General features: G+C 35.9%; 2 protein-coding genes across 3 annotated transcripts; both read left to right on the forward strand.

Moving 5' to 3' along the window:
• Positions 1–20: 20 nt before the first annotated feature.
• rpgrb (retinitis pigmentosa GTPase regulator b) lies at positions 21–15,578 on the forward strand. Of its 2 annotated transcripts, XM_067431589.1 has the most exons (17): positions 21–142; positions 725–850; positions 949–1,041; positions 3,920–3,982; positions 4,707–4,865; positions 4,996–5,145; positions 6,253–6,411; positions 6,499–6,654; positions 6,751–6,875; positions 7,886–8,077; positions 8,241–8,388; positions 9,267–9,364; positions 9,759–9,818; positions 14,003–14,215; positions 14,330–14,378; positions 14,616–14,713; positions 14,828–15,578. In XM_067431589.1, exons 1-17 carry the CDS (start codon positions 112–114, stop codon positions 15,008–15,010), a joined length of 2,103 nt encoding a protein of 700 aa, XP_067287690.1. In that variant the 5' UTR covers positions 21–111; the 3' UTR covers positions 15,011–15,578. The 2 variants fall into 2 exon arrangements, with proteins under 2 accessions (XP_067287690.1, XP_067287691.1); XM_067431590.1 differs by lacking the exons at positions 21–142; positions 725–850; positions 949–1,041; ... (11 more) ...; positions 14,616–14,713; positions 14,828–15,578 and adding an exon at positions 10,715–12,905 and having other exon boundaries at positions 14,003–14,132.
• A 143-nt stretch (positions 15,579–15,721) lies between these two features.
• On the forward strand, positions 15,722–19,917 carry dynlt3 (dynein light chain Tctex-type 3). The gene is made up of 5 exons (XM_067432332.1): positions 15,722–15,865; positions 16,375–16,416; positions 16,608–16,731; positions 16,883–16,960; positions 19,543–19,917. The coding sequence occupies exons 1-5, from the start codon at positions 15,839–15,841 to the stop codon at positions 19,617–19,619; spliced, it is 348 nt and encodes a 115-aa protein (XP_067288433.1). The 5' UTR covers positions 15,722–15,838; the 3' UTR covers positions 19,620–19,917.
• Positions 19,918–20,188: the final 271 nt, after the last annotated feature.

Raw genomic sequence — 20,188 nt, forward strand, 5'->3', positions numbered from 1 at the left:
GTGACCACTCAACGCGGAAGCAAATCTAGAGCGGAAGATTTCTCTCATTTTAGAAACTTCTTGGTAACACTTCCTAGAGCCCAGAGTAAATAAGCTGATTAGTCGGGGGAGATGGCCGGAGAGACAGAAGATGAGATCCCTGGTAAAATATTATGTAGTGCATTAGTGGTCAATGTAAACAGTTTTGTTATGATCAGTTGCTACACGTCTGTCTCTTTATCCTTATTGGCTGTTAATGATTAGCCAACAGGCTATATAACGGTGCTACATAGTGGAAGCGAATCATATGTTATACTGGTGTAAATATGTTTTAACTGCTTCTATGCCCCTTGAATATTATGTATTCTCTGGGTTTATACATGTAACGTAAATTGTTCGTTGTGTTTTTGTTTGGTTTTAATTAATTGAACACTGTCCCGCTCTTTCATTGACTCCTGTGGTGGCTATCTGTCGCCAAGGCAACCACGCCATGTGGTCACGCCTCTCTCGTTTTCTATTTTATAATATTTCTATAACGTAAACAACTAAACTAATTTTAACCATCTTACTATGTGTATATACACAAAGAAACGGCATAAAATCATACAAACTATTATTTGTTTACAACACAATATAGTGTAATACAACATGTTTTTGATGAGCAGTCATTCGAATAATTGAACGCAAAACATAAAATATGCCTGTCAGCATTTTCTATTGTTCTATTTTTCAACGTTTGTTTTAGAATCCGGAGCTGTCTTCACTTTTGGAAAGAGTAAATTTGCAGATAATGCCCCCAGTAAATTTTGGTTGAAAAATGATGTACCTTTGAGAATTTCCTGTGGAGATGAGCACACGGCACTAGTAACAGGTATAATTTACGATTTGATTAGTGGATATATTGGTAATTACAGTCTTATTATTAGTCTTATTGTGCATTCATCCGGTCACCTTTCCTACTGTGTTTAGAAAATGGGAAGCTGTTTATGTTTGGCAGCAATAACTGGGGACAGCTGGGCCTCGGAACGAAGACCACTGTGAATAAACCCACATGTGTGAAAGGTATGACTTTGAGTCAGTGTTGCCACGGTTGTTTTTGTAGTCCACAGGTTGAAGCGACTCCTAGTAATTCGATGTATACCCCCGGAACGCGATTGGGCTGGTTTTGGTTGTGATTGGGCTGGTTTTGAAAAGCACTTGGGCTGTTTTATTACTCAAACCTGTCAGACTGTCAGTCAAAGCGAGAGCAGTACTGAGTGTGTTCAAGATGATAAATCACTTCAACACATTTTCCAATGCTCTCAGTCACATGTAGCTAATCATGACAAGTGACTTTAAATTATTTAGCAGTAATAAATAGTTTGACACACATAATTACATGTTTGCAAGTAGCTGTAATAAAAAGGAGATCTTTTTAGGACAAAGCCATCGATTGTCTTAATCCCAATCTGGAGTGGTCCATAATCTGCATTAATCTGAAAAGCAGAGGGGAAGTGTGCGCAGTTCAACATTTGAACAAATTAGTTTACTAAATAAACTAATATATATATATATATATATATATATATATATATATATATATATATATATATATATATATATATATATATATATATATATATATATATATATATATATATATATATATATTTACACAGTGCCTTGCGAAAGTACCGCCGTTTTGTCGTTGTCAAAAGTTTTTGATTGGAAAGATTTTTTATGATTTTAGAAGAAGTCTCTTATGTTCACCAAGGCTGCATTTATTTGATTAAAATGTAAAATAACTTATCAATTTCTATATGAATATATTTTAAAATTTAATATACTCCTGTGATGCAAATTTAAATTTTCAGCATCTTTACGCCAGTATTCAGTGTCACACGATCCTTCAGAAATCATTCCAATAGGCTGATTTGATGCTCAAGAAACATTTATGATTATTATCAACGTTGAAAACAGTTGTAACATTTTTCTTCAGGATTCTTTAAATAGCATTTATTTTAAACATAATCTTTTGTAACATTAATATCTGTACTGAATGTATTGATTGTCACTTTTGATCAGTTTAATGCATCCTTGCTGAATAAATGTAATTCAAAATTCTTGCGGACCCAAAACTTCTGAACAGTAGTACAATGTTGCAAAAGCTTTCTATTTCAGATAAATGCTGTTCTTTTAAACTTTCTATTCATCAAAGAATCTTTATATTTGATAACTTTTTTAATATTGATAATAATCGTAAATGTTTCTTGAGCATCAATTCATCATATTAGAATGATCCTGAAAGATCATGTGACACTGAAGACTGAGTAATGATGCTGAAAATTCAGCTTTGCAGCATTTTAAATTATATTCAAGTAGAACACAGTTACTTTAAATTTTAATAATATTTCACTATATTTGTATTTTTAATCAAATAAATGCAGCCTTGGTGAGCATAAGAGACTGTACACATATTTGTATATATATATATATATATATATATATATATATATATATATATATATATATATATATATATATATATATATATATACACACACACACACACACACACACACACACACACACACACACACACACACACACACATATTATATATATATATATATAAATGTAAGGTCCATCCATTAGCCCAAGGACGGAATCTAACGGCCTGGTCGAAGGATTTCTGCGTGTAAGACTTTTCAGCATTTCTTTTAAAAGCACTTAATTTATTCATACCGAATTTTAAATCTGACTCCCTTGATAATTTAATCTGACTCCAATTGTATGTGGTTTCGTTAAGTTTGTTGCATTTACAAAGTGACGGCTGATTAAAGAATTAGTTGTGATGAAATTTAGATCGCTGATTTACTTAGAATTTCTTATCTTCATTATTCGTTCCTCCATGGGACCAGGAGTCACTCAGAGGATAATACTCGCAAAATTAATAGTTAATTAAATTACCTCACGGACACAAATTAGCCAGTTCTGTTATAATAGAGGATTGCAGAGTGAACTATTTTATCTTTAAGTGAGTCGCACATGCTTACTCATAACAACAAGTGTAATTGGAATAATAATCAGGGGGACTGCAACGTATTAATAACAGCGACAGTCAGAAATCAGATTGCCCCTCATGCTTAGCGCTATGCTCCAGTTCATGGGGTCCTCCGTATGAATCTGCCGGCCCTGGCAGAAAGATTCGCGGAAACTCCTACAACCTCCTCATGCGACACTTCTAGAATCAATGATTTCGGACTAAAACAAGATAAATCATGATGAATGTTTATTTAAGCCAGGTACAAATATCAAAATAAAAGAATTAAAAAAGACACAACTGAATAGCATACAATATTAACTACAATCACCAAATAATATAAAAATAGTTTCAAAGAGTCATGATTCCTGGCACACTACATATCATGTGTGTGAGTGCCCCTAGGACACGAACACAACATGGCATGGGGGTTCTGCAGAATGTTCCCAAATGGCAGCTCTACTACCCTTCTTTAAATACTCAGACCAGAACAAAAGATTGTAAACATTTGCAACACAACACCTGGTTTCGGGGGAGATGTTTTAGATGTCTTTGAAGAGACCACTCTAAGAGGAGCCCAGAATTCTCAAACGTTTCAATCTTTCTCATCCTACTAGTGACTATAGTGAAATTGAGACAAATTTACCCATCGCACAGACCTTTCAAAAGACACCAAACACCAAAGGGATAAAACAATAGACTCACAAAATACATCATCTGTATATTTGCATTCTGTCAGTCCCACTCTTTCTGTGAGATCTTCTTTTCAGATTATTGCTTTATTGATAGGCGTTGGATCTCCGCTTTTGTCTTAGAAGTAAAACCAATTCTTATTCATGTTGTATAATTGTGTTTAGTAAGAATTAATCATAGTCAACATGTTTCTGACATACAATGACCATGTTTGTTTTCTCAAAGCCCTAAAATCAGAAATCGTGAAGTTCGCAGCCTGTGGAAGAACTCATACACTTGTTTATACATGTAAGTTTATTCAGAATATTTGCCTAATATTTTTAATCTATTAAATCAATCCTGCTTTTTTTTTAAAGTTGAAATTTGTTTTCTGTTGTTCATTTCTTACTTCTTTATTTACATTCTTATTAAACCACTGAAACAAACAGCAATGTTTTAAAAGGGCCACATGGCAACACAGTAGGAGCTCTAATAAATTAGAAATGTATAATTGTCTCTGCAAATTAAACAGGGATACAAACGTTTAACTTTGAAAAATTATACACATAATATTTAAACATATCATAACTGAGCATACTGTTTGTTTTAGTTTTTTGACAATATTGTAATATTGGCAAAGGCCAAAACATAAAAATATAAGATTTAAAAAAAGTTTTTGAATATTAATATTGTGAAATATTATTGTAATTTAAAATAAATTCGTTCTATCGATGCAATCATTGTAATATTATGATTTGCTGCTCAAGAAACAGTTAATATTATAAGTGTTATAAACAGTTGTGCTGCTTAATATTTTGTGATAACTTTTTTTTTGATGAATATAACATTTAAAAGAGCAGCATTTATTTAAAATATAATTTTTTGTAATGTCACTATCGATCGTATACCCCCACCACCACCATCACCAAAAAATCTCACTGACCCCAAATGTTTTGATAGCACTAAATTAGATAATTATTTGCAACACTACAGATTACCCTCAACTAAAATACTTGTTCTCTTTACTGAACAGCCCGTGGCAACCTGTATGCCTCTGGAGGGAATAATGAAGGACAGCTTGGTCTTGGTGACTGTGATGACAGATCCTCCTTTCACTTGGTGGACTTCTTCAGCAAACATGGGCCACTCAGAATGCTCGCTGCTGGTTCCAATACATCTGCTGCCCTGACTCGTAAGAGTTTTTTCCCCTCTGCCTTATATCAACAGTGGCTATTGACAAAAATATGGGGGGGCAAATATGACATACATAACATGTAACGGAAAATATTAACAATAATGTAACAAAATCTCTGTCATCTCAGAGGAAGGCAGACTCTATATGTGGGGCGATAACTCCGAGGGTCAGATTGGGTTAGGAAAGGAGAGTAACGCACTTACTCCTCAGGAGGTTTCTGTGGGAAAACGAGTGTCCTGGGTGTCCTGTGGATATTATCATTCTGCCTTTGTTACTGGTAGGTATGCCACTGTATTACCTCATGTCACTACTGTCAACATTCACGTTTTATTAAAAGGAACATGCCGACTTTTTGCCACTTTAGCTTATTCACCATATCCCCCAGAGTTAGATGACTCCATACATACCATTCTCATCTCCGTGCATGCCATAATTCTGTCTGACGCACCCACCGCTAGCTTAGCACAAAGACTGGAGGTAAACAGTTCACTGTGTAACTATACACATCCCAACATGTAAATAGAAAAATGTTGCCGTTATTTTGTCACTTATTGAGCAGTAGGCCAGATGGAGCAGTTTGCCTCCAGGCTTTGTGCTAAGCTAGACTAGCGGTGGGTGCGTCACACAGAGTTATGGCACGCACAGAGATAAAAATGGCATGTATGGACTTATCTAATTCTGAGGGATACGGTGGATAAGCTAATGTTCCCAAAAGTTGGCGTGTTTCTTTAAACTTTTATAGGAATTTACAGGAATACTTTTTTTTATATTTATAATATTATACTGGATGATTTCTGTAGGGTCATGTGACATTGAAGACAAATTCTGCATTGCCATCACAGGAATATACTACATTTTAAAATATATTAAAATAGAAAACAGATATTTTAAATTGTAATAATTTTTTTTTACAAAATTTCTGATTTTACTCTATTTTGATTAAGTAAATTTAGCCTTTAGTTGGCGTAAAAGACTTATAAAAATACTCAAATTCCAAAAATGTATCTCCAACATTTGGTGTGTTCTTTATTATAATGAATTATGCATGTTATATATAATAATAATAACATTACAAGCAATTTAATTCAATTAATCATTTAATACTATTTAATAAAGGCATAATATTACATTATTATTTTATAAATAATACTTGATATATTTAATAAATATATCAAAAAAATGTACAAATTATGTTCATTTGTGTTACATTGGAATATCCGTAATTTTAAATCCCCACTTTTTGACAATTCATGATGACCTTCTCACTTCCTCTCAATGATCCACAGAGCACAGTATGGTGGCATTGAATTCATAAAATGTTCATTATTTGACCTTCTATGAAGGCTGGATTGTTGCTAGGTGATGCTTGTTTCCTTTGTTACAGTGGATGGGGCCTTGTTCACGTTTGGAGAAAAAGAGAGTGGAAAGCTGGGCTTGTCCACAGAGATGCTGGCCAATCATAAAGTGCCTCAACAGGTGACCGGCATCTCTGATAAGGTGGTACAGGTGTCCTGTGGAGGAGGGCACACGGTGGCGCTTACGGGTAGGAGAACATCTTTCGCTTTGTGGTCTTTTTTGCCTATGTTTCTTCTTTTTGAAGACTAAATGTTACACGTGTCTGGTAATGCAGAGAATGAGGTGTATTCGTTTGGCCTGGGTCAGTTTGGACAGCTTGGTCACGGCACATTCATATTTGAGTCTCGTTTACCCAGACTGGTTGAGCATTTCAGGAGGGGCAGAGTTAAACATGCAGAGTGTGGAGAGAACCATACAGCGCTGATAACTGGTAAAACATGCACAGAAAACTACCTGACATTGTTCTTTTATGTGTTGTGATCCTCTAAAATATATACGATTCTCTTTGTATATATGCTGGTTTCAGACAGCGGCCTTTTGTACACTTTCGGTGATGGTCGGCATGGAAAACTGGGGCTTGGAGAAGAAAACTTCACAAACCAGTTCAGACCAACCCTGTGCACGAGATTCCTCGCCTGCCATGTACATTCTGTACGTATTACTGCCCATCTACTGTTTCTGGCACAATGTAAAATACTTTTTATTTCTAGCAGATATATAAACGTTCTGCTTTAAACTGGTTTAACCAATATCAATTGTATTGCCCCGTTGACCCCAGTTTCTTTTGAAATAGAAAGGTCTGGACAAATCCGAGTATTTGCTTTCATTTTCTAGTTTTATTTCTCATTGTAGAGAAAACATTTTATTTTTTTTATTGCAAAAAGTATTAGTTTTTCCTGCTGAGCATAAATATTTTTGGTTCCGTTTTTTACAGCAGATAAGAACTTTGGGGTCAGTAATAATTATTTTTATTTTTTTTCAAAGAAATTAATGCATTTATTCAACAGGAATACATTCACTTGATCAAAAGTGAGAGTAAAGACTTAATTAAAAAAAAATATATATAGATAATAATAATAAACATTGATTAAGCTCAAAATCAGCATAATACAATGATTTCTGAAGAATCATGTGACACTAAAGTGGCTGGTTGCTGAAAATTCAGCTTTGTCATCACAGGAATAAGTTACAATTTTTTAAAGGGATAGTTCACCCAAAAATGTAAATTTGATGTTTATCTACTTACCCCCAGGGCATCCAAGATGTAGGTGAGTTTGGTTCTTCAGTAGAACACAAATGAAGATTTTGCTCGTATAATGCATTGTCAATAGGGTCTTATTCTAATTCACCTACATCGTGGATTCCCTGGTGAACTATCCCTTTAATATATTACAATAGAAAATAATTATTTTAAATTGTAATAATATTTCACAAAATTACTGTTTTTACTGTATTTTTGAGAAAAAATATACATAGCATAAGACATTTAAAAAACATTTTTAAAAAACTTACCGACTTCAAATGTTTGAATGTTATTCTTACATGTATTAATCTGCTAAAAGTTTGTATTGTCATTTCATATGATTCAATATGGACTAAAAGCCACAAATCTCGTTGTTGAAGTTGATTTCATGGCATATGTAAACGGTGTGTGTTTTCAGGTTACTTGTGGTGGGTGTCACATGCTTGTGTTGGCAAAGCCCAGGGCTGAAAGATTGGAGGATTTGATCCTGGAGGAAGATGACGTGACCGAAGACTACTTTGAGAAGTCCTGTACTGAACTACTGGGGGACACGCACAGTCAGACCACCCTAAACAGAAGTCTTTCGGCTCGGGTCAGACGCAGAGAACGGGTGGGTCAATCCTATTGGATCAAAATTAGTGCAGCTGATTATCAATTGGACTATTGGAAATTTATTTCAAGATGAATAATACAATTTTTATTTTGTAAATATATTGCCTAAAAAATATATATAAATAAAATTGGATGCAATGTGTGTTTCTTTTCTTCTGCAGGAGCGTTCACCAGATCAATTTGGACAGATGTTTCGAACACTCCCAGCTCTGGGTGGGAATCAGCTGAGGGCATCTCTATCTGCTCCCAGCCAGATCCGTCACTCCCACAGTGACCGACCTGGAAAGATCAACCACAACAGCCTCAAAAGTAACTGCCTTGTCAAAAAACTGAAGTATCATAACAAATCATATCTGTTATTTCAAAATACAGGAAAACAAGTTCAGTTCAATTCACATTTATAGCGCTTTTCACAATACATATCATTTCAAAGCAGCTTTACAGAAAACTCATGCAATCTGTTATCAGAGGTGACTCTGTCCAAGTTATGGATTTTAGAAATGTACAAATCACACAGTTAGCTACCATTGTATTAATAAACAATGTATTAATTTGAGGCAGAAATAACGATCTCAGTGAAGTAAAGAATACATGTTGTTAACAAATGATTTGTTTATAGAAAAATAAATAAATTAGCATGGGTGCTATTCACAAATGCAATTTCCACTCGTGAAAAGACATTATTCGATCAAAATACACAAATTTATGTTTATGCACTACTGTTAAAAAATGTATGGTCAGTATGATTAAATCATTTAATAATTGTATTCACCAAGGAAACATTAACTTGATTAACTTGTCAAAAGTGACAGCAAAGACTTTTGCATTATTCCAAAAGATTTATTTTTTAAAAACTTTGAACTTTCTATTCAGAATCCTTTTATAATGTATCATGGTCGGTGTCCTCACAAATATTATGCAGTACAACTCATTTCAGCATTGATAATAGTAAGAAATGTTTGTTGAGCAGGAAATCACAATATTAGAATGATTTATGAATTATGATGTGACACTTAAGACTGGAGCAATGTTGATAAAATCCAGCTTTGCCATTACAGGAATAAATTACATTTTAAATGTAAATAAATGCTTTTAAATTGTAATTCTCTCTCTCTCTCTCTCTCTCTCTCTCTCTCTCTCTCTCTCTCTCTCTCTCTCTCTCTCTCTCTCTCTCTCTCTCTCTCTAGTTCCTGGAAAGAGAGAGAAATCTCTCGATGACAGAAGCATTATGGAGGATAGTGAGAGCGTAAAAGACCTTGGAGAAACCACTGACTTATTAAACCTGGTAGGAGAAGCATAACATCCCTTATGAAAGAGGCATGCATGCTTTTACAATATCTATAGAAAATATGTAGAATTAGACATTTCATTTATTGATTTGGTTTATTGTAATATTTAATGATAAATTGCTGTTTTATTATTTTAAACACAGGGACAGCAGGGATTAAACAATGCTAAATGCAAATGATAAAATGCAACTAATCATATAATCATGATCAAAATAATTTGACTTTTAAATGGTAAAGAAGGGACACAGACTCCTGTAAATACAGGTTACATCTTGGGTTGTCATTTAATGTAAAATCTGGGTTTTTATCATGCATAAAAAACAGTTAAGTACTGCTAGTATAAAAGACATAAAGCTTCCGAGGATAATGCAAAAGTTTCTTTGATTTCAGACTCACATAATTAAGATGGACCCGAGTGATAAGACTCTCACATTGTCTCCTATGGAGAAGGTAAGAGCTCATCTGAGTTGTTGTTCAATAAATTTGGCATTTTAGACGGGCAAAAAAAGGTTAAGGACAAAAAAAGAAAGAAAAAAAAAATTTAAGGGCTGCACTCATTTAGACCTTTTTCTTATGCTTGTGTTGTCTCTCTTTGCTTCATTGACTCGTTCTCCTCATTTGCTTTGCAGCCTTAAAGCTCATTCTGCTCTCGTTCAGCCTGCTCTGCATGTTCATTAGTTTCTCTAACACTTTCCTTCTTTTTATCCTCTGCTTCCTGGAATAGAAGAAGGTTAAGGTTGTGAAAGAACACGGTAAGAAGAAGGGAAAGCATAGCGATGGCCCCGCCTCTAATAGTAAGGGGGCGGAGCTTTTAGCTCGCAAAGCTCTTCCCACTGAGTTACTTAGAAGCTCAAGTGGTAGCTCAGTGGTCGGGGAACCATTGGGACATCTTGGGACAGGGATGCCCCACAAGAGCCCTAAGAGACATGGCCATGATAAGGAAAATGTACTTATCACTGTGGACAACGGAAAGCCTGCATATCACCAAGCTGGTGGAAGTAACACCAGATTGGGGACGGACATAAGCAGAGCTGGATCCAAATCCTACCTGCCCAAGCACACAGAACTGATGAAGTCAAGGGATAAAGTTAAAAAAGAATCAACAGAAAAAGCCCCACCAAATCAAGAGGTTCAAATCAAGGTTGCTCAAAAATCAAAAGGAAGTACAAAACAAAACCAAGAGGGAGCAGGTAAAGCAAAACCCAAAGATCGTCCACTGGAAGTCAGAAGCCAGCCTCAAAAAGTGGTGGGGAAAGAAAAGAAAGTACAAATGAAACCCATAATTGTTGTTGAACATCATCATGAACAGACCACACATAAGGACCAAGACCCAACAGGTAAGAAGATCTCAAAAGATGTTTTACCAAAAGCTCAAAGGGTGAAAGGTGAAACGAATGCTGTTAAGACAGAAAACCTAAATTTTGTCCCACAGAGCAAAAAGTCAGATTCAAAAAAAGACTCAAAAAGTAGTAAGACAATACAAGAGATCTCCACAACTTCACAACAGTCCTGCCAAGAAGATGTTTCTACAAAGAAGTCAAAGAAATCAAGGGCAGAAAAAAGTCAATTGCTAGTAGAAGATAAGTTGAAAAACACAAAAAAGGAGCCTACTGTTGTTTCCGAAGCTGCCTCCAAATCTGAATCGATGTCAGAATCTGAGCAAATGAAGGAAAATCCTCTCATTAAGGTGACATCTTTTCTCCAAGATGTGGGAATGGCAAGTCCTGCTTGCTTACTTGGAGCATCAGCAGTCAGTCAGTTCCTTTCCCAGTCCACACCCCAAAAGATGCCAAAACCTCCTTCAAAACAAAGAACTCTATCTGATGTTTCATCTCTGAGTGAGTCCGATGAGGTTTCAAGACAGGAGGAGACTAGAGAAGCCAGGAGGACAGCCGTTAACATTAAGGCAGAATCAGGAACTTCAGATGGGGACTTGGAAAGAAGCAGCATTGAGTCCAAAACTGAGGATCATTCTGAGGTGGAAACATATAGAAGAAGCGAGGAGGACGGAGGAGAGGAATCAGATGAGGGGGAAAGCAAGGGATTGGTGAACAAAAAGGATGAGAGTGAGGAAGAGGATGACAGTGAGGAGGAAAGTAAGAGCAAGACCCTTGACAAGGTAGCAAATGATGAAGATTCTGAGGTTGACGACGATACATCAATCAAAGCTTCTAGTGAGGATGAGGAAAGTGAGGAAGAGGAGAAGAAAAGTAAAAGTGAGGCAACTGAGGATGTAGAGAGTGAAGCTAGGGAAGAGGAGAGTAATGGAATAGAAGAAGAAGAAACAAGTGAGATAAGTAGAAAAAGTAAAGAGGAGAGTGAAGATGAACAGGATGAAAGCAAAACAAGCAAAGAGGAAGAAACTGAGAGCAAAAGTGAGAGATCAATAGAAGAATCAGATGAAGAGAAAGAGGAGTCGGAGGAAAAAGATAGTGAAGAAGAAGAAGAAAATGATGTGGAAAGTGACAGTGCAGAGGAGGATAGTGCAGATGAAGATATTGAAAAGACTAATGAAGAGGAGGAGGAATCAGAAAAGCTGGAAAGTGAGATTGAAGATGAAGGGGATGAAGAGGGTGAAAAGACTAGTGAAGAAGAGGAGGAAGAATCAGAAAAGCTGAAAAGTGAGACTGAAGATGATGGGGATGAAGAGGGAGAAAAGACTAGTGAAGAAGAGAAGGAAGATTCAGAAAAGCGGGAAAGTGAGACTGAAGATGATGATGAAGGGGAGAGTGAGAGTGAAGTGGAGGAGGAGAGTGAGGAAGATAATGAGGATGAGGAAGAGGGCGAAAGCAATGAAGAGGAACCAGTGAGTGAGGATGTTGAGGAAGAGGAAGAAAAAACGAGTGAAGAAGAGAGTGAAGAGGAAGAAGAGCAGGAGAGCAAAGATGAAGAGGAAGGAGAAGAAGAGCAGGAGAGCAAAGGCGAAGAGGAAGAAGAGGAGGAGAGCAAAGAGGAAGAGGAAGAAGAGCAGGAGAGTAAAGAGGAAGAAGAGCAGGAGAGCAAAGAAGAAGAGGAAGAGGAAGAAGAGCAGGAGAGCAAAGACGAAGAGGAAGAAGAGCTGGAGAGTAAAGAGGAAGAGGAAGAAGAGCAGGAGAGCAAAGAGGAAGAAGAGCAGGAGAGCAAAGAGGAAGAGGAAAGTAATGGTGAGGAGGAAGACGATGAAGAAGCAGAAGAGGAAGCAGAGGAGGAAGAGTCTGAAGAAAAAGAGGAGGCGGAAGAAGCAGAGGATGAGGAGGGAGAAGAGGAGGACAAACAAGAAGAGAAAGAAGAGAGTAATGAAGAGGAGGAAGAAGAACAAGAGGAGGAGGAGGAAAAAGAAAAGGCCAAGAGAAAAGGTGAAAAAGCCCCTGAATCCGCCAAACAAAAGTCAAGCGTGAAAACAACAAAACAGCCGACAAAAGCCAAACGGGCCCGAGCACAAAGCCAGCAGTCAGACGACCAGTCCCAGGAGTCTCAGCAGTTTTGGGATGATGTTCTACCTCAATACCTCAATTTAAAATAATTCAACAACTCCTGTCTGCTTTTCCAGAGTATTGTGTACATGCCCTTTTATACTTACTTTTATGCTCTTTCTTGCTTGTGTGATATATATTTAAAATATTTTCATTTCACCATTCATATTTCTTGCAATTTTGCCTATGACATTTTTACTAAATGTATTGCTTCACATTTTTCTTTTTCTATTTGTCTATTTATGTTTTCATAAGTAATGATATGCCCATGCAGTAATGAAGCCGTTTGGATGTGCCTTAGCATACATCTATCTAATGGACAGCTATGTTCGTTTATTAACAAATGTGCTTGATTTGCCAATGACCTCGAATCAGCACTATCAACAACTTTAAGTTCTTACAAATACAAACCAGGCACATTTAAATATGCCTTTTAGTCAGAACTCTTATGAAAAAATTAAATGGCAGCTCATGGTTTTTATGACTTGAAGAAAATAATTGGGGGGGGGGGGGGTAAAGTTAGTCATTAAGTAGCGTTTAGTTAAAATTTTGCACTTGTGCTTGTTCTGTGTTACATTTATGTTACATTTAATAGCCAATAAAACATTTATTTGTAACTATTTGCATCTGTTTTTATATTTGGTTTTCCATTTAGTAACATTTTATTTTATTTAAATAAAGATAGCAGCACAAAGTATCCAATCAGTGACTTTAATAAAAAATTCTGTATGCTTTACATAAAAAAACAAACTGCATTATAGTGTTGACAGAAATCTATCCTGCTGTATTAGAAAGTTTCAGCAGCAAAATAGACAAATTTGCTTTCGAATAATCATGCAAATAAAGAAAGCTATACGAGATATCTTCAAATTGCAAAGCAGTTGCATTCAGGCAGAAAACCGAAAATCCTTCATTGGACAGGTGAGGCTGCCCTTACATTGCACTCTCTATGTAGTGCTGGTCATTTTCTAGTCCTCCTAAATAGATCCCTAGTCCTGTACCCACCTACTTGTGTTTGTATACATGTAGTTTTTTGCATTCATTTTAATTTTAAAATGACCTGACCTGACTCACATTCCCTCTCCTGCCATTCTAGTTCCCTCAACCCTCTTTTTGTGTTTCACAGTCACTCATTCAGGCACTGATTATGTCTTTTCTCACTTTTTGCGCCGATTTCTCCAGCTCCGGACAGATGAGATCAATGGAAAGGAGGAGGCAGAAGATGAAGAGGAGGAATATTTAGATGATGATGAAGATGACGAGGAGGATGAGGAAGAAGAAGATGAGGAAGATCATCTAGAGGAAAAAGAAGGGGAAAAGTGCGAGGAGAAGGAAGATATTCCAGGCGAGAAGAGAAAAGAGACGGAGGAAAGCACTGCAGAGCTAGACGCACAGGTGCCTTGAAAGCTTTCATTCATAGCATTTCGAGTAATTTAGTACGAACAAACTGTTTTAGCGGCACTGCTCAGTTTTGATTCGTTTGTGTGATGACATTTTCTTTCCCTACAGAAGAAGCAGATTATAAAAGAGGCATCTGTCCCTGATGGACCGATGAAAGGTGAGCGGTTTTTCCAGCACCCTTTCATTTTTTTCTATTCACACACAGAGAAGAGAAAACCTGGAGGTTGGCTGGAGGAATCATCCATTTTAGTATTGAGATCACTTTTGATGTCCGGGTCAGAAAGTGATTCCACTGTACTATAATACAGTGAATTGGTGATCATAAATGCATTGTACATTGATTTTAAGCAGCTTTTATCTTTCTCTTTTATTTTTGTTGTTGTGAATTGTGAAGATTCTGATCCTGCTGCCCTTATAAAGGAGGAGAACCAGTCATTGAAGAATGGAGTTGCTGAAGACAAACCTAAATCTCGTTTCGGCTCTAAGAACAGGGTATTTACCCACTCAAACTTTTTCATCTTTATAATAAACACTAGGAAGCAACCACCTCACAATCATGCACAACATGACCTTTGTTTAATCAGTATTCTCTTTTCCTTCCTTCAGCTTTCTCTTTTCAAGAGATCTCCCACCAAAGGCAATCAAGCAGAGAGCACCACTTCAGACAAACCAGCAACCGATGGTCCACCTCAGATCTCAGAGACTCAGAGTTCTAGCAGTGAAACACAGATGGGACACCCGAGAACGCCATCCAATCGATCACGTTCAGCCACTTGCAATCTGCTTTGACACCTTTCAGCTGGGTTTGACATGCTGTTTATGCTGAAACCATCTTCTGAATTGAATAATAAAGACTGGAACAAAAACTAGAAGTAGAATCGGATTTTAACAACACAACATCCTGTTGGTGTCGGTGGTGTTAATGTTACTGTGCCTTGTGCTGCAAAGCAGACCACAGAAAATAACTAGCTTTAACTAAAAACTGACTTAGGGAGCCTAATTTAAGTAGCCTACAGCTGTTATTATGGTTTTTGGTTTTGGTACTACATTGTATTATGTTATTTCCTTTTATTTGTTTGAAGTGTCTGAATTGTATAACTTTTTATCAAATGCATTCTCAAAGTCATTGGGGAGTACATTTACCAATATGTGCCGTATTTCTAGAAATATAATTATGTGTGTGTGTGTTTTTATACCTATTTATTTACATTTGATGAAAGACTTTTAAAGCACCTGTGCACTTTATATATTAAAAATATCAGGGTAATGTGACAATTTTTGGTCAATAGAATTTTTTTGTAATAATCATCTCACAACCTTTGTATTTGACGTGATACAAGTAAACATTAACTTAAAATGGTGTCCCTTACTTTTTAAATAGATAGATAGATAGATAGATAGATAGATAGAGAGAGAGAGAGAGAGAGAGAGAGAGAGAGAGAGAGAGAGAGAGAGAGAGAGAGAGAGAGAGAGAGAGAGAGAGAGAGAGTCGGAGGAGCGCCAGTAGGTGGCGGCACTCAATCGTCATTGTGATGCTAATATCAGTCCTAGTTGACAGTGAGAGAAAGCTTCAGTCATCAGAGTTTGTTTTCCAGACTTGGGTTTCAAACCGATAAGATGGAGGAGTATCATTCTGGAGATGAAGTAGGTGTTATATAACGTTAAGGCATGACACGGTGCAACTGGTTATTGTCTGTCTTAACTCTTTTCAAAGCTAGTAAACCGTAGACTGGCTTCTACCGCTAGCATGCTAATAGCTTCATCCAGACATAAACATAACGTAATATCACTTCATCATCCTTAAACGCACATATTTTCGTATCATTACATATTTAACATATACACAGGCAACTAAAAATTTCATTTCGATTTATAAATTACATCTTTGTGTTTTACATTTTCGTGGAAAATGCTTCAGGGTGTGGCCAAATCATAACGTCAGCCTGAATCATAAAGCAAACTGATGAAATGTCAACATATTTGAATTCATAAACTCTTATTTTTTTGAACATTTTTAACGTTTTTTCCCCCTAACGTATCTTAAATGTTTAAAATGTGCAACTCGGTCACTAAATCTAATGTTGTTGATTAATCATTAAACCAGTTTGTTAGCTGGTTCATCTCTTTTCACCTCTCAAAACCTCTAATTTCAGGTGTCTTTCAACCCAGATGAAGCAAGTAATGTTGTTAAGGAGGTAATGTATCTGTCAAACCCAAGACAGACACATAACAACATTAAGGATAAAGCAGCACTTTGGTGTATCTCACTGAATGAATTGCATTGTTGTTAGTCTCATGTCTAACTCATGCCTGGAGGATTAATGGTAGCCTATTTATTTGAGTGCAAGTCTGCTCCATTAACTCTGTCTCTGTGTTTATCGGTCAGTGCATTGAGGGGATTATTGGAGGCGTGGACTACAGCCAGAACAAAGTGAACCAGTGGACCGCCACCATAGTCGAACACACTCTCACTCAGTTAGTAAAACAGGGGAAACCGTTCAAATACATTGGTACGAGGTTTTCCATTTGAGTTCATCTTGTATACAAATATTCAATAAATCTGATAATATATTTATAAGGCTATACATCAATTTTGTACAAGGCTGAAAGTCATGATCCTAAGTGCAGTTGTTGACTCTATATATTATGTATATGTTTCAGTCAACTGTGCTGTGATGCAGAAAAGCGGCGCAGGTCTTCACACAGCCAACTCTTGTTACTGGGACACTACCACTGACGGTAAAGCTTGTAGTTCTTTAGGACTGCTCATCCTGACCAAAAGCCAGTCGCAGCTATTCACTGGACCCTTTTCACAGACTGTGAGGATGGATTTCCACAGTTATCAACATCACAAAAAAACAACAATAGAACGTTTGTAATAGAACGGCTGAAGGAGTGACGGCACATTTGATATCTTTCATTTTCTATTGGAGCAAATAGGAATACAAAAATTATATTTGCTGTCGTGTCCCATTCATAGCTCCTGAAGTTTACCCATCTATGAGGAATTCTGCTTCTGAGAACCCCAGAAATGTGAAAAGGGTCCATATATTTGATGTAAATTTGTCTACGTAAACATAACGTAATATCAATTCATCATCCTTAAATGTACATATTTTCATACCCTACAAGTCAATCAATGATTTATGACTTGCAGGGTTGGCAGAATAATAATTATACACTGTTTAATAATAGGCCAGAGGAGAACTGGAACCCCAAATGAGTCTGGTTTCTCCCAAGGTTTATTTTTCTCCATCATGCCCTGATGGAGTTTTGGTTCCTTGCCAATGTCGCCTTTGGCTTGGCTTGCTCAGTTGGGGACACTAAAATTATGATCCAAGTTATTCAACTAAATATACAAATTAAATTTATTAATTAGGTCATATTTCATTCTATAAACTATCACAAATCAAACTATCCAAATCAAATTTTGTTGCAATATTGTCCTGTTTAACACTGTGAAGCTGCTTTGAAACAATCATCATTGTAAAAGCACTATATAAATAAAGTTGATTAATTGATTGATTGATATTATATGGGCCACACTGGCCTTCACACTGATATTATATCTGACAAATAAAGTTGAAGTAGATGCATTGGGTGCATATTTACGGAAGCTTATTGCATTCACTTGAGAAAAAAAAATCCACTCTGTTTTTCTGAATTAATGACTTAATTTTTTCTTGAAAAAAAAATATTTTGTTCTGTTTTTCTGAATTAATGACTTAATTTTTTCTTGAAAAAAAAATATTTTGTTCTGTTTTTCTGAATTAATGACTTAATTTTTTCTTGAAAAAAAAAAAAATTGTTCTGTTTTTCTGAATTAATGAGCCCTCAAAATCCAGCCAAGGGCTCTAATTTAGCTGGATTGCATGGAAGTAAACATTTCCCGCCTTTCAAATTTAATCCGGATTTATTTTACTTTGGGTTTGAGACGTTGTCTTTAAGTAATATAAATGGTATTGTTTTTAATGCGTCAAATTTGTGCAGACAGCTCCAGAATTAGCCTGTTTCTCCATATCAGATATGGTATGCTTTGCGAGCCCGATCTCATGAAAATGCGTATAAATAGTAGTATAAATAAGTGCGCAATCTTGTGGAATGTATACGCCAAAATTAGTTTTGGTGTGCATATGGTACACAGTTTTTCACGTGCTTATGATACGCACTTTATGGCGTATTATACGTACGTACCCACCATCCCCAACCTACCCAAGAGCATGTCATATGCACGCAAAAGACTGCGTAGCACTTGCGTTATCTCAGTATACATTCCACACAATATACATTCCAGACGATATACATTAGACACGATTTCACACTCGTACTATTGATACGCATTACTATGTGATCGTGTTAAGATGAAATTCAAATGATGAAATCGTGTTAAAATGCATTCAGGCTGGCTACGTGGTGACACAAGAGACAATCAGGCAATTGTTGAAAATACTGGATCAGTGCAATAGCAATGTCAAGCAGATCAGAATGTTCTTTTCTGCTGTCTTGAGGTGTCTGCACAAAGTTGACGCACTAAAAACAATACAATTTGTATTACTTAAAGACAACGTCTCAAACCCAAAGTAAAATAAATCTGGATTAAATTTGAAAGGCGGGAAATGTTTACTTCCATGCAATCCAGCTAAAATAGAGCTCTTGGCTGGATTTTGAGGGATCTCATTAATTCAGAAAAACGGAGCAAAAAAAAATTATTCATGGAAAATTATCTTGTAATTCTGAGATAAGTCATTAATTCAGAAAAACAGAGTAGATTTTTTTTCCTCAAGTGAATGCAATAAGCTTCCGTACTAATTATCATTCATTTGTATCATTCAAGTATGTTACATATGCAAGTTTTGCAACATACATTGTTGCATCTATGAATATGCAGTTAATATTTCCATATTATTATACATTTCCTTCCAAAAACAATATTTTGTAGTTTAAATAAATTATTGCTTAATTTACATTTGTATGATATGTGTATAATGAAAATGTAAATCTTTGGTTAATTTATGCAAAAATCTTTTTATTTTAATTGTATTCTTTTTTTAAAAGTTCTGCAGTGTGACAGTTTATTTTTAACAGTTAAATATTCTGTAGTCTCTAATATAAAGATAAAATAAATAAAAAGCACACAATTTTCAATTTTTTTCATGCTGCAGCTACCGTTTTGCAATATGCATTAAAAAAGTTTTTTAAACTTCTATTTAATTATAAGTTTATTATGTGGCACTATCACCTGATTTTTCCAGATATTGTTCAGCTAAACTAAATAAGATTAATCATTATGTGCATCTGATTTCATTCTTGTGTTTTTACAGGAAGCTGCACAGTGAGGTGGGAGAACCGCACCATGTACTGCGTTGTCAGTGTGTTTGCGGTGGCCATTGCGCTATGAGCAGGAACCAGGGCTGAGTTGAGACACTCTGGCACAGACCGGGAAAACCACTTTTTCTCTGGCGATCATGTCATCATGTCTGTTGTGAAAAATGCAACACACCGGCTAAGACTTAAACCATGCTCAACATGTCTGTTTTATCTTATCTGCAAAGTTTTGAACGTATTGCAAGTGCTTGTCTACCACATTGTACTTTTTTTTTTTTGGCATGCAAAGGTTACATGCACCTTTTGCTCTGTATAGAATGTTGCTTTAATTATTAAAATTGTCTACTTTGGATTTAATAATCCAGAACATTCGTAATTGTTTTTTGAGAATTTACTCCAAGACATTTTCCATATCTGAAAATATATATTTAAACTGATAAAACCACATAAAATATTAGAGGAAATTTACAACAATGCAAGGATGTCACTTCATGTCATAATACGTATTCAGTGTTATTTCTGGGAACTAAAACAGAGTTTCTGCTTCTCTAAAGTTTGAAATGTACAAGCACACACGATTTTGCTGAAAGATTTTTAAATTAAGTAGATTTGTTTTTTTTTTTGCTCCATCTATAAATCCCA

This window comes from Pseudorasbora parva, chromosome 22 (genome assembly GCF_024679245.1).
Source record: "Pseudorasbora parva isolate DD20220531a chromosome 22, ASM2467924v1, whole genome shotgun sequence".
In the NCBI taxonomy this organism is placed as follows: Eukaryota; Metazoa; Chordata; class Actinopteri; order Cypriniformes; family Gobionidae; genus Pseudorasbora; species Pseudorasbora parva.